General features: G+C 56.6%; 1 protein-coding gene across 1 annotated transcript; it reads right to left on the reverse strand.

The window, feature by feature from the left end:
• Nucleotides 1-837: 837 nt before the first annotated feature.
• CCDC97 (coiled-coil domain containing 97) lies at nucleotides 838-11,171 on the reverse strand. Its single transcript, XM_087421715.1, has 5 exons — nucleotides 9,431-11,171; nucleotides 5,696-6,151; nucleotides 3,668-3,946; nucleotides 3,059-3,188; nucleotides 838-1,200 (listed from the first exon to the last, which is right to left on the reverse strand). Exons 1-5 carry the CDS (start codon nucleotides 9,474-9,476, stop codon nucleotides 1,080-1,082), a joined length of 1,032 nt encoding a protein of 343 aa, XP_087277841.1. The 5' UTR covers nucleotides 9,477-11,171; the 3' UTR covers nucleotides 838-1,079.
• Nucleotides 11,172-11,420: the final 249 nt, after the last annotated feature.

Here is an 11,420-nt window from a genome sequence, read left to right on the forward strand (position 1 = left end):
AGTCACTAGGCGGCCATCTGGCTCCCATTAGCCTGGGGCGGCAGGGGGCTCTGTGGGGCGGGCCCTGTGGCCAGCTGGGGGCAGGGATGCTGGGGCAGGCTGTGTGTGTGGGATGACTCAGGACCCATGATAACAGCCTGTGCATATTTGGGGAGTGTAAACAGGAGAGGCAGAGGGAGGAAGTGAAGGAAGGGAAAATTGTGGCTGGGCAGAGGGGGGTTGGTGGGGGTGGAAAGGAGAATCCCCCCTCCCCACCCAAGCTGGCAGGCCCATGATCCCCAGTGCTGCCCCTACCCACCCCTCCCTTGCCTGGGTCCCCAGGGGGAGGTGAGAGCTAGTTGCCACCCCTGGGGTCTCCTGCCTGCCCACAGTGAGGCCACATTACTCAGCAGTCAGGGTTCTGCTGCCCACAATAGTCAGGCTAGGGGGACAGTGAAACCCAGAGAGATAAAGGCTGAGAGAAAGATAGAGAGGAACAGAGACAGCACAGAGACCAAGAGATGGAAATGCAGGGCAGGAAGAACCACAGGCCCAGAAAGTGAGGCTGAAGGAGAGATGGGAATGTAACAGAGACAAGGAGGAGTGACAGGAGAGTCAACAGAGAGGTGGAGGAAGACGGGGCAGAGACCAGGAAGGGAGGCAGGGAGCCACTCTGGGGCCCAGGGGTCAGCCCCACCCTGAGTGGGGCACTGGGGTCACCTGGCCGGCTCCAGCTACGAGGCCCCACTGGCCCCACGTCAAGGGGTGGACATTCATCCTGGGCCCTGTGGTGGGGACAGAGGAGGAGAGAGAGAGAGGGAGAGAGACACAGAGAGCAGGAGACAGAAAGGCGGGCGGGGCGCCAGGAGAGGGAAAGAGAGAAACAGAGGTAGGGTTTAGGGAGGGGAAGGAAAAGGAGAGCGAGGAGGGAGGTAGGGAACTGACATAGAGGGGAGGGGCTGTCTGAGATGGGAGCAGACCCAGAGAGGTCTGGTGGTGAGGCTGGTGGTGTGGGGCCACTGCCCTGGTCCCCCTGGAGAAGTCACTGAGCTGGCCTGTCATCAAGCTGTCTTGTTGGGGTGGGGCGAGGCAGGTGGCCATCAGTCCCCGTCCAGCTCAGGGCTGGGCGCGTCCTCGGGCTCCTCTTCGTCGAAGTACCTCTCCTCCTCATCCCGAGCCACAATGTCCAGGTTGTCAAAGTCGGGGTTGTCATCCACGGTGCTGCAGGGGGAGGGGCTGTCAGAGGCTGGCTCTGCCCAGGGCCCCAGCCCCCCCCACCTGCTTCTCACCCTTGGGAGGAGCTGGGGCCTAGGGCCCCCTGAGGTCAAAGGCCCTAGCTGGCAGCAGTAAGTCAGAGCTAACCCCTGGGGGGGATGTTGGCTCTCTCAGGGCTTCAGACAAAAGGCAACAATTTCCAAATCAGAGATTTTACATAAAGACTTCTGGTTTTTCTTGAAAAGCTGGAAGATGTAGTGACACACGCGCCCACATGCCCCTGAAGCAGTGGTTCTCAACGGGGAAGATTTTGCCCCCCAGGGGACACCTGGTGATAACTGGAGACATTCTGAGTGTCACAAGTGGCACTGAGTGGGCTGAGGCCAGGGATGCTGCAGATGGTGGTCCTAAACTGTGAGGAGGATCCCTGGCTCTGCTCCAAACCCTCTCGCGGCTCCCATCACTCCAGTGTAGGCAGCCCTGCCCCATCGGCCCCACCACCTCTCAGGACACCTCCTATCCCTCACCCCTCACTCCAGCCACCTTGCTGTTCCTCCATGCCACCTCAGGGCTCTTGCACCTGCTGTTCCCCCTGCCAGGAACGCTCTTCCCCTAGAGATTTATGTCCCTTACCCCTCACTTCCCACAGGTCTGTGCTCAAATGTCACCTGTCAGAGAGCTTCCCTGGTCACCTCACTCTCCTCCCCAGACTCTGCTCTGTTTTTCCTCATGGCCCATCACCACTAGATTTAGATGCTTCTTCACCTTCCTCACTAGAATGGGACCCTCTCAGGGCAGGGAACCCTCTCTGTTCGTTTTGTTCCCCGCTTTGTCTCCAGAGTCTGGACACAGTGGGCACTCAGCACGTGGTGGCTGAACACAGATGAGGGACCCGTCGGCCCTGCTGCCCAGCAGTTGCCCCCCAGAGAGGGGACAGGCTTCGGTCCCCATCACTCCCATTCCTCACGCCAGGTCTGATTTCCTTGTGGGCACCTGGCTTTTGGACGGCAGTGGTGCCCATACTGAGGGCTCCCCACGGCCCAGGCACTCGGCTCACAGCTCTATGTGGGAACTCAGGCTGAGAGGCTCCACCCCAACTGGAAGTGATCAGCTCGAGTCGCCTCCAGAGCCGGTGGGGATCCCAGATCAAGCCAGCGATGCTCACGTCCCAGGTGCTGCCCGTGGCAGAGGCAATCATGATCCCCCTTCTACTGATGAGCCCCCGAGGGTCTGCTTGTTCTTAGGTCCTTGGGCTATGTTTAAAACCAGGGCCCTCGGCTGCCACACCTGGTGTTCAGGACCACAGGGCAAGACTGCCTCACTTGACAAAACCATTTATCTTTGACTCTGATACCTCACTGTCCTTTTCAAAACAGGTGGCCCTGGGGTCATAGTGGAGAAATTAACAACCAGTACTGCAGGGACGCCATCACAGGCCCCTCCATGCTAGGCATTCACCCTGCCAGGGCTTACCTCTTGTGGCAGAAGGTCTGGGGTGCTGGGGAAGAAGCTGGGGTGCTTGGGGGACACTTGAGGTGTTAGGTGATAGGTGGCATCCTATCAGGTCACCACCACTTACCAGATGGAAATGCTTCAATATCTTATCAATACTGAGCTGAATGTCAGCCCTGCTCCTTCCCCTCCTCCCAGATGAGGGGACTGAGGCATTGAGATGGACAAAGCTAGTCCAGGGTCACCCACTGATCTTTGGTTGTCTGACCCCAGGACCCATGACCGGGGATTGTTCTGGGGCCTTCTAGCACCACCAAGGGAGGCCCTCCATGGAGGTGCGTCGGATCTGGCATGTGGCCAAAGGCTGTGGGGTGCCAGGTTGGGGGATGGGGAAGTGGGGACACAGGAGTACCTGTAGTCAAAGTCCCCGTCCTTCCCATCCAGGAAGCGCTGGTGCATCCGGCTGGTGAACTCTTCCCGCAGGATCAGCCTCTCTTCCGAGTCGGGGACCCAGGCCTCTGAGTCTTTGCCAGGCCTCTGATCTGTAGGGGAGACACCCACAGTGGGTGGGGGTGTGGCGGGGCTCTCAGACAGGCGCTGAACACGTGTCCACAGAGAGCTGCTTCCTTTGTGCTGGATGGAACACAACAGTGACCAAGACACCCCGGTCCCTGCTCTCCTGAGGCACACGTCAAACACGTGACGGTAGAAGTGGGCTGTAGACTAGGGTCAGGACCTAACTGAAGGGCGGTGAAGGGAGGGCATTCCTGGCAGACGGAATGGCATGAACAAAGACCTGGAGGTGAGCGATCGCTTGGTGCCTTTGAGGAGTGGGGAAAGAGATGCTGGAGAGGTGGGGAAGAGCCAGGGCACACAGGGCGGAGGGTCAGACCAGGCACGGGAGGGATGTGATGTCTGCTCTTGCGGGTGGGGGCCAAACCTGGTGCCCTGGGATGGACAAACACATGGGCCCCAGGCTGGGGTGTCCGGACACTGGGGCCTCCCTGCTGCTGCCCCTCACCTTCCTCGTCACTGTCCTCCTCCTCTTCCTCCTCCTCCAAGCAGGCCTCCTCCTCCTCCTGCTGCTGGAGCAGCCGCTGCTGCAGCTCCCGCTCCTGGTAGGACTGGAGCAGCAGGTCGGAGAGCGGGCAGGCGGGTGTGCCGGGGGAGCCCGGCTTGGGCGGCTGGTGGGTCGGGGCGCGGGCGCTGAGCTCCTCCTGTGTTAGGTACTGCCCGATATACTGCTCGTATAGCAGCGGGGCCCGGAACCGCATCTGCTCGTCGCTGAAGTACTCGCCCCCTGCACAGCGGGGGACAGGGTGGGCGCAGGGTCAGGGGCCTGCGGGTGTGGCGGGGGGCTGGCTGTTGAGTGAGTGTGGCTGAGCAGACCTGTGTCCATGCATGTGTGTGAACATGTGTGTATACAAGTGCAAGTGTGTGCACACTCAGGTATGTAGGAAAATATGCACAGACGCCTGAGATCCCGTGGCCACGAGGACTCATGCGTGCATCTGAGCATGTGTGCATGACCAGGCCTGTCTCTGCACATGCAGTCAAGTATCCAAGCACGTGTGTGCACAGTCAGGCCCATGTACATCCTGGCCCCTGTGGCACTGGAGGTCTGAAGCAACTGTGCCCGGGCAGGATTCACAAGCTCCTGCCCATCAGTCTGTGTGCACAATCACACACATACACACGTCCTCCCGTGTGGTCAGCACACTGCCCACAGGGACCTGTGTGTCTCAGAGCCAGTGTGTAGACGTTGCAGGCAGGTGCATCGCACATGGGAGCCAGCACGTCAGTTGTGTGTGCCTGTTTGTCGAGCCCCAGTCTGGCTGGTGGTGTGCACACCTGGACACCCCTGCACTGCTGGGCACGTAATGTACATCCATGTGGAGCTGGATCGTGTGTGCACAGGATCAGCCAGGGCAGCGCGTCTGTCCAGCTGTGGGTGTCCCTGGTGGTGTTCCAGCCCCCAGTTCTCACCTCTCCCAGATGCTCCTCTGCAGCCACCTCTCAGGGGGCCCTGGCTTTCCCACCTCCCCAAACCTCGGTCCTTTGCATCTCCCCTAGCTGCCTGATCCTGCAGGCGTGGCTCTGTCCCTCAGATAACAGTCAAACCTGCCCTGGTCCCTCCCACCCACTGGTCCTAGCCCTGCCTTCAGAGCCCAGGGTGAGAATCTGCCTGGAATCCTGGCCTCTGCAGCACCTGGGCCTGTGACCATCCCTCTCCTGCCCTCTCTCTTACCCCCATCTCTGTTTCTGGAGTTTCCCACCAGATTCTGTTTCTCTCTCCTTCTCCCCGGCTCTGACTGTCACTCCCTCTCTCTGGGTCTCAGTGTCTCCCTTTCCTCCTCTGCCCCTCTGTCTCCACCCATCTGTCTCTCCTGCTTTCTCAGTTTCTGCCACCCAACCCCACCTCATTGATTGATTCATCCTCCCTCCTGTCTTCATCTTTGCTCCCCGTCTGTCACTGTGTCCCACTCTTCCTGTATCCCTCTCTCTACAGCCCATGCCTTCTCCCTAACTAGAATCTTAACTCACTCTGCTTCACTTGCTCTCATCTTTTAACTTTAATTCTGGTGTCTTTGGTGACAAAGACACTTGTAAATATGTCATGGTAAAAAAGGTGTCAATGTTTCCCTTCATGGTTTTCACGTGTGAGCCTTGTTTAAGGGTCATAAACATGCCCCCCCTAGGTTTCCGTCAAGGCCTTGTGTACAGTGTGAGGTGGGGATCTAGTTTTCCTGGGGATAACCAGTTATCACTGTGCTGGGTACTGAGTCCTTGGCCCACTCATCTGAAATGGCACTTCTGTCATCTACTAAATTCTGACCCTTCTCACTGCCTGTCCCATTCTCTACCGCTGGGTCCCTGTTTGTCTCTACCTATCCTGCCCCATCAGTTCACGTTTCTGTGTCAGTCTCTCTGTGTGTCCCTGTCTCAAAACTTCTCTCCCAGGATCTCTGTCTGTGTTTCTGCTCTTGCATCCTTGTTTCTTACTTCCTCTGCCTTGGTCTCCCTCCCACCCAGCCCATCGCCCCCACACCTTGGATGAGCTCACGCAGGGCAGCATAGCGCCGGTTACGCAGGCGGGTGCGTAGAGTGCGGGGTCGGGCAGTGCCCTGCCGGGCCACCTCAGCACAGTAGAAGTCTGCTCGGTGGTCACCACGCAAGTGGCCAAAGCAGGCCAGGTGCTCCTCACGGAGGCCTGTGCGGAAACGCTCCAGGAACACCAGCGGCTTCTCGTGGTACAGCTGGCTCAGGATGGCTACCTTCTCCCGCTCGGTCAGGTCAGGCTCGCCCTGCTGCTGGCTGCACACGGGCAGGCGGCTAGCAGCCACGGCGCGCAGCATGGCATTCACCGCTGGGTTCTCGGCCCCAGGGGGGTCATCGTCCAGGGCCCTGGGCACTCCCTCTGCTGCTTCCACCTTGTCCTGGGGTTTGGATGGGACTGGCGTCCAGCTCAGCTCCCCCCAGTGCCCAGGACTGGGCTCTGTGCAGCCTGTGGGGAGAGGGGGAGATCTGTTAGTCCAGGGGTGGGAGTGGAGGGAGGGAGAGAGGGTGGAAGGGACTGGGTGCTCACTCACTCACTCGTTTCACATTTACTGAGCACCCACTATATTCTGGGCACTGTTCTAGGCCCTAGAGATACCACAGTAAGCAGGAAGTTGACATTTTAGTGGGGGACACAGATAATTAAAAACATAATCACTGAAAATATATAGTGTGTTAGGAGGTTCTAAGAGCCTTGTCGAAAAATAAAGAGGTAAGAAGGAGGGAATGGGGCGGGGGGGGGGGGGCACTGCAATTTTAAATGGACTGTTAGAAAAGACCTTGCCAAAAAAGGGACATTTTAGTAAGACTGGAAGTGGTGAGGGGCTGAGCCACGAGATTTCTGGGAGAAGACAGTTCCAGGCAGAGAGAAGAGCCAGTGCAAAGGCCCTGGGGCAGGACGGTGCTTGGTGTGTTTCTTTGGTCCCTTACCACCTCCTTCATTGACTCACTCAATACTTTGCCTTTTCACTTGTTCACAAAATCATTAGTACATTCACTAACTTGTCACTCACTCATTCACTCATTCTCTCCTATTCATTTACACATCCATCCAGCCACTCTTCAGCACCTCTAAATTTACACAAGGCCCTGAGCTGGGCAACGCTGAGGATCCACAGGAGGGATCCAATCCAGCTCTTGCCCTCAGGGAGCACCCAGTCTGATGGGAGAGACAGGCCAGGCCAAAGACACTGGCCAGGCACTGGTAACTGGAAAGCTGAGCACCAGGCAAACCCTGTGAGAGCTGTCTCTCAAAAGTGGTGAGGACAGGAGCACGGCTGCAGCGAGCAGGGAGTAAGCAAAGGCAGAAGGTACAGACACGCCTTTAGGTAGCCTGACTGGGATGGAGAAGAGAACGGGTTGATGGTTACAGGTGCAGTGGGTTTCTGGGAGGGTTTTAATCACTGAGGCAAGAGAAGACTGAGCTGGACTGGTACAGGAGCTGTGGAGGAGGCCAGAGGAGGGGGTGGTGGTTAGGAAGACGCACAGGAGGCCGAGTAGACAAGCCATGGGGCTGAAGGCCTGGGAAGTGAGGGGGGCATCCAGATAAGGTCAAACTGTCCCTGAGACAGAGACATGGATGAGGAACAGGTTTAGGGGAAGATGCTGAGGCCAGTTTGGGACATGGAAGGTATGATGGGCCCAGGAGACGTCCGATGGGAGGCATCTAAGAGACTACTGGTACATGGGACTAGAAACTTCTCAGGAGGGAAGTGCTGGGCTAGGAAAAGAGTTGTGGGAGTCGTCTAAGCCAAGACAAGAACTAAAGCCAAGGGGGCCGGCCTGGTGGTGCAGTGGTTAAGTGCACGCGCTCCGCTTCGGTGGCCCGGGGTTCGCAGGTTTGGATCCCGGGCGCTCACTGACGCACCACTTGTCGGGCCATGCTGTGGTGGCGTCCCATATAAAATGGAGGAAGATGGGCACAGATGTTAGCCCAGGGTCAATCTTCCTCAGCAAAAAGAGGAGGATTGGCGACAGATGTTAGCTCAAGGCTGATCTTCCTCCCCCCAAAAAAAACAAAGAACTAAAGCCGAAGGAAATGAAAGGTTGTGGGGAGGGCAGGGTGGGAGCATGTGAGGGACATACAGAGAAGAGGGGCTGGAAAGAGCCCTGACTGGATGGGGAGAAGACATGCCTGTGAGGGAGGTTATGAGACACTAAAAAATGGGCCCCCCAAAGACAGCCATATCTTCATTCCTGGAACCTGTGAACGTTACCTTATATGCCTAAAAAAAAAAAAGGAGTCTTTGCAGATATGATTTAGTTAAGGATTGAGATGAGGAGATTATCCTGGATTATCCCAGTGGGCCCTAAATGCCATCCCAAGTGTCCTATGAGAGAGCCTGAGGGAGACCTGACACACACAGAGGAGAAGGCAACATGAAGATGGATGGAGGCAGAGGTTGGAGTGACGTGGCCAGAAGCTGAGGAATGCCAGAAGCCACCAGAAGCTGGAAGAAGCAAGGAACAGGTTCTCCACTAGCGCCTCTGAGGGAGCCCTCTACGGTCCCCTGATACCTTGATTTCAGCCTAGAGACACTGATTTCAGACTTCCGGCCTCCAGAACTGGGAGAGAATAAAATTCTGTTGTTTTAAGCCACCCAGTTTGTGGTCATTTGCTACAGCAGCCATAGGAAACTAACACAGGCTGAGCAGGAGAAGCCCGAGAGACAGGAAGGAAGCTGGAAAGAGCGGTGTCTCAGAGACCCCAGGAAAACTTTCAAGAAGGATGGAGGGGTCAACAGCATTGAATTTTCCACGTAGTCTAGTGAGAAAAAAACAGAATGGGATAACTGAGTTGAACTATAAAAGGAGATCATTGGGACTCTAATCAGACCAGTTTCGGAAGGTAAAGGTCAGACTGCAGCAGGCGGCAGGTGAGGAGATGGAGACCAGTGTGGGGACTCTTGGGAGAAGACAGTATCTTGTAGGCAGCATGGGATCAAGGGATAGATTTTTCTAGGTTAAAACATCTTTTTTTATTGCGGAAAATTTCAAACATGCACCAAAGTAGGGAGTATGATGACCCCCCTCCCCCCCATATACCCATCATCCAGCTTTATCCAGCTTCAACAATGACCCGTTCTGGGCCAGTGATGTCTCAGCCGGCCGCCCCACCACACCTCAGCCCACATGGGATTACTCTGAAGCGGCGGCACGGAATGTTAAGATGAGCAAAACAAAAGCATTTCAGATACTGATGGGAAGGCATCAGAAGAAATAGGGAGATTGAGTTTGGAAAGGAGAGATGGGGGAGCGCAGAAACGGATCAAGGACCGTGAGGAGGCAGAGGGGAAGGGGACTTAGAAGGAACGGGGGAGCCGTTAACCGGGGATAAGGCGAGCGTGGGGGCCAGGAGGAGGTCAGCCCGGGGCAGGGAAGGTCGGTGCGACAGCGGGAAGGGGGGAAGTGGAGAAGCAAAACCAGCTGGGACAGGGGCGAGGCTCCTGTTGACCTAGGTTAGCCTGGTGAGGAACTCGGTTAGCATGGGCCATGGACGGGGCGGGCCTGGGACCCGGAAGGGGTTAATTTCGGGGGAGGGGATGGGGTAAAGGGGGTCAGGCCGCAACACGAGAGGGTTTAATCTGGACAAAGTGGAGAAGGGGACAGGTAAGGCTGAGGGCAGGTGTCCCCCAATAAGGAGTCCTCCTTCGCGCTGACGGGGAACCATTTCCCAGTGACACCGCAGCCGCACCCTCCCGCCGCCCCCGCGTGGCCAAGACCTCACCTTCCTCGGGTTCCCTCGCCGCCGCCGCCGTGGCCACCGCCTCCATCCTGATTCTCTAGGACTTGTTAACCGACGGACGGTCTCCGCGCGCCTATCTTAGCCCCCTGTCCTCAGCAGTCACTTCCGACTGAGCACACTCCTGAGGCCGGGTGCTCCGCCGCGCTCGGAACCAAAGTTCCGGGCCAAAGGAGGACCTCCCTTTGCGCACGCGTGCCTCCCTCGGGTCCCGCCCTTCGCAGCCAGGAAGGAAAAGGGCGCCAGGGTCAGAGAACCTCACTGCCTCCCCATCTTAACTGCTAGGAAATTGGGGTATCTGGAATGACCTGAACCATTGTTCAACCTGCTCACTGCTGTGACTCCAGAGCCCGGCATGCTTAATTTTTGGATGGATAGTTGAATGACCACCATTCAGGGCCTTTGAGGGTTTGTGCTCTGGGTTAGAATCCAATCTCCCTATTTCCTCATCATCTTTTTTTTTCCCCCCTTTTTCTCTCCAAAGCCCCAGTAGATAGTTGTATGTCATAGTTGCACATCCTCCTAGTTGCTGTATGTGGGACGCTGAGGCCGGACAAGCGATGTGTCCCTGTGCACCCAGGATCCAAACCGGGCCACTAGTAGCGGGACGCGCGCACTTAACCACTAAGCCACGGAGCCGGCCCCTTCCTCATCATCTCAGAGAATATTTATTAAGCCTTTTCTCCTGCTTCTGTTATCACACCCTGTCCCTGGCTAGCATGAGGTGGGTGGTGAGATCAGACACAGAACTTCCCACTTTGTGTTCCCAGGATCTGGAGAATCTGCACACGTGGAGGGTGACAAGCTCCCTATTTGCCCTAGGTGACGGGTAGGGACTCACCTTCAGGTGTCTGTTACCGACAGAGTAAACAAACGTCACCAGTGACCACTCTGAGTGGCCAGGGCTCTGATGGACCCAGGGGACTAAGGGGGCTGCCTGCCCCAGCCTGGGTAAGGGAAGGCTTCTTTCTGGGAGGGGATGCCCAAGCTGAGACCTGAACGATGAGCAGGAATTAGGATAAGAGGAAGGGGGGTAGGGAAGGGTCTCAGACTGGAGGATGGATGAGGCAAAGACCCATAGAGGAGGGCAGGCATGGATAGTTCTGGTTGCTGCAAGGACTTCAGTAAGGTCAGAGAATTGGAAAGAAGTTGTAACTTGAAGGCCATGATTGCTGCAGAGGATTTGAGAAACTCACAAATATGCAAAATTCCACATACATGTGCATTTTCCAAGGCATTTATAGACCCTAAAAGGAATCTGTGACTCCCGCAGAATGAACCACTGATCTGAAGTTCAAAGGGGGAGCGGCAAAAGATGAAGCCAGTGAGGTGACAGGGGCCAGGCATGAGGGGCCTCATAAGCCATACTAAGTAGCTTGAGGCGCTTTATCCCCAGGGAACTGGCAAGAGGGTGTCAGGGTAAGGGACTGGAGCTAAGGGAGATGTGTGAGGAGGCTGGTGCAGTAATCCAGACACTGTGGCCTGGAGCAGAGGAATAATTTCCCGTTTGAGTTCCCAGGATAAGGGATCTGGAAGAAAGTGCCCATTGTCCCACTGGATAGGTGGGGACTACACTTGGACATATTACCAGGAGAGGCCAGCAGAGGGCGCTGTTGCCCAACACATGGACCTGCAGGGAAAGGGACTTCCCAGCCAAGAGGACCAGAGGCCCTCCCCACCTGCTCTGGCTGAGCAGGGAGAGGGAGGCACTCCCGGGTGCCTGTTAGCCCAACCAGCCAACAACCCTGGCTCCATCTCACATTCAGATGCCCCACCCTTAACCTCAAAACTAGTTGGTCTTCCTCCCTTTTTTTGTAGCCTGTGTCCCCTTCACAAGGCTCTGAGATACTTCCTGTGACGGAAGGGATGGCACCAAACTGGCCACGCCTGTGCCCAGCATTGTCCCTCACAAGGGGCCAGGAACACAGCATGTTGGGAGGGGATGAAAAAATGACTCAAGTTGCTGGGGAAGGAG

This window comes from Ceratotherium simum, chromosome 33, assembly GCF_057802395.1.
Source record: "Ceratotherium simum simum isolate JZ-2026a chromosome 33, ASM5780239v1, whole genome shotgun sequence".
NCBI lineage: Eukaryota > Metazoa > Chordata > Mammalia > Perissodactyla > Rhinocerotidae > Ceratotherium > Ceratotherium simum.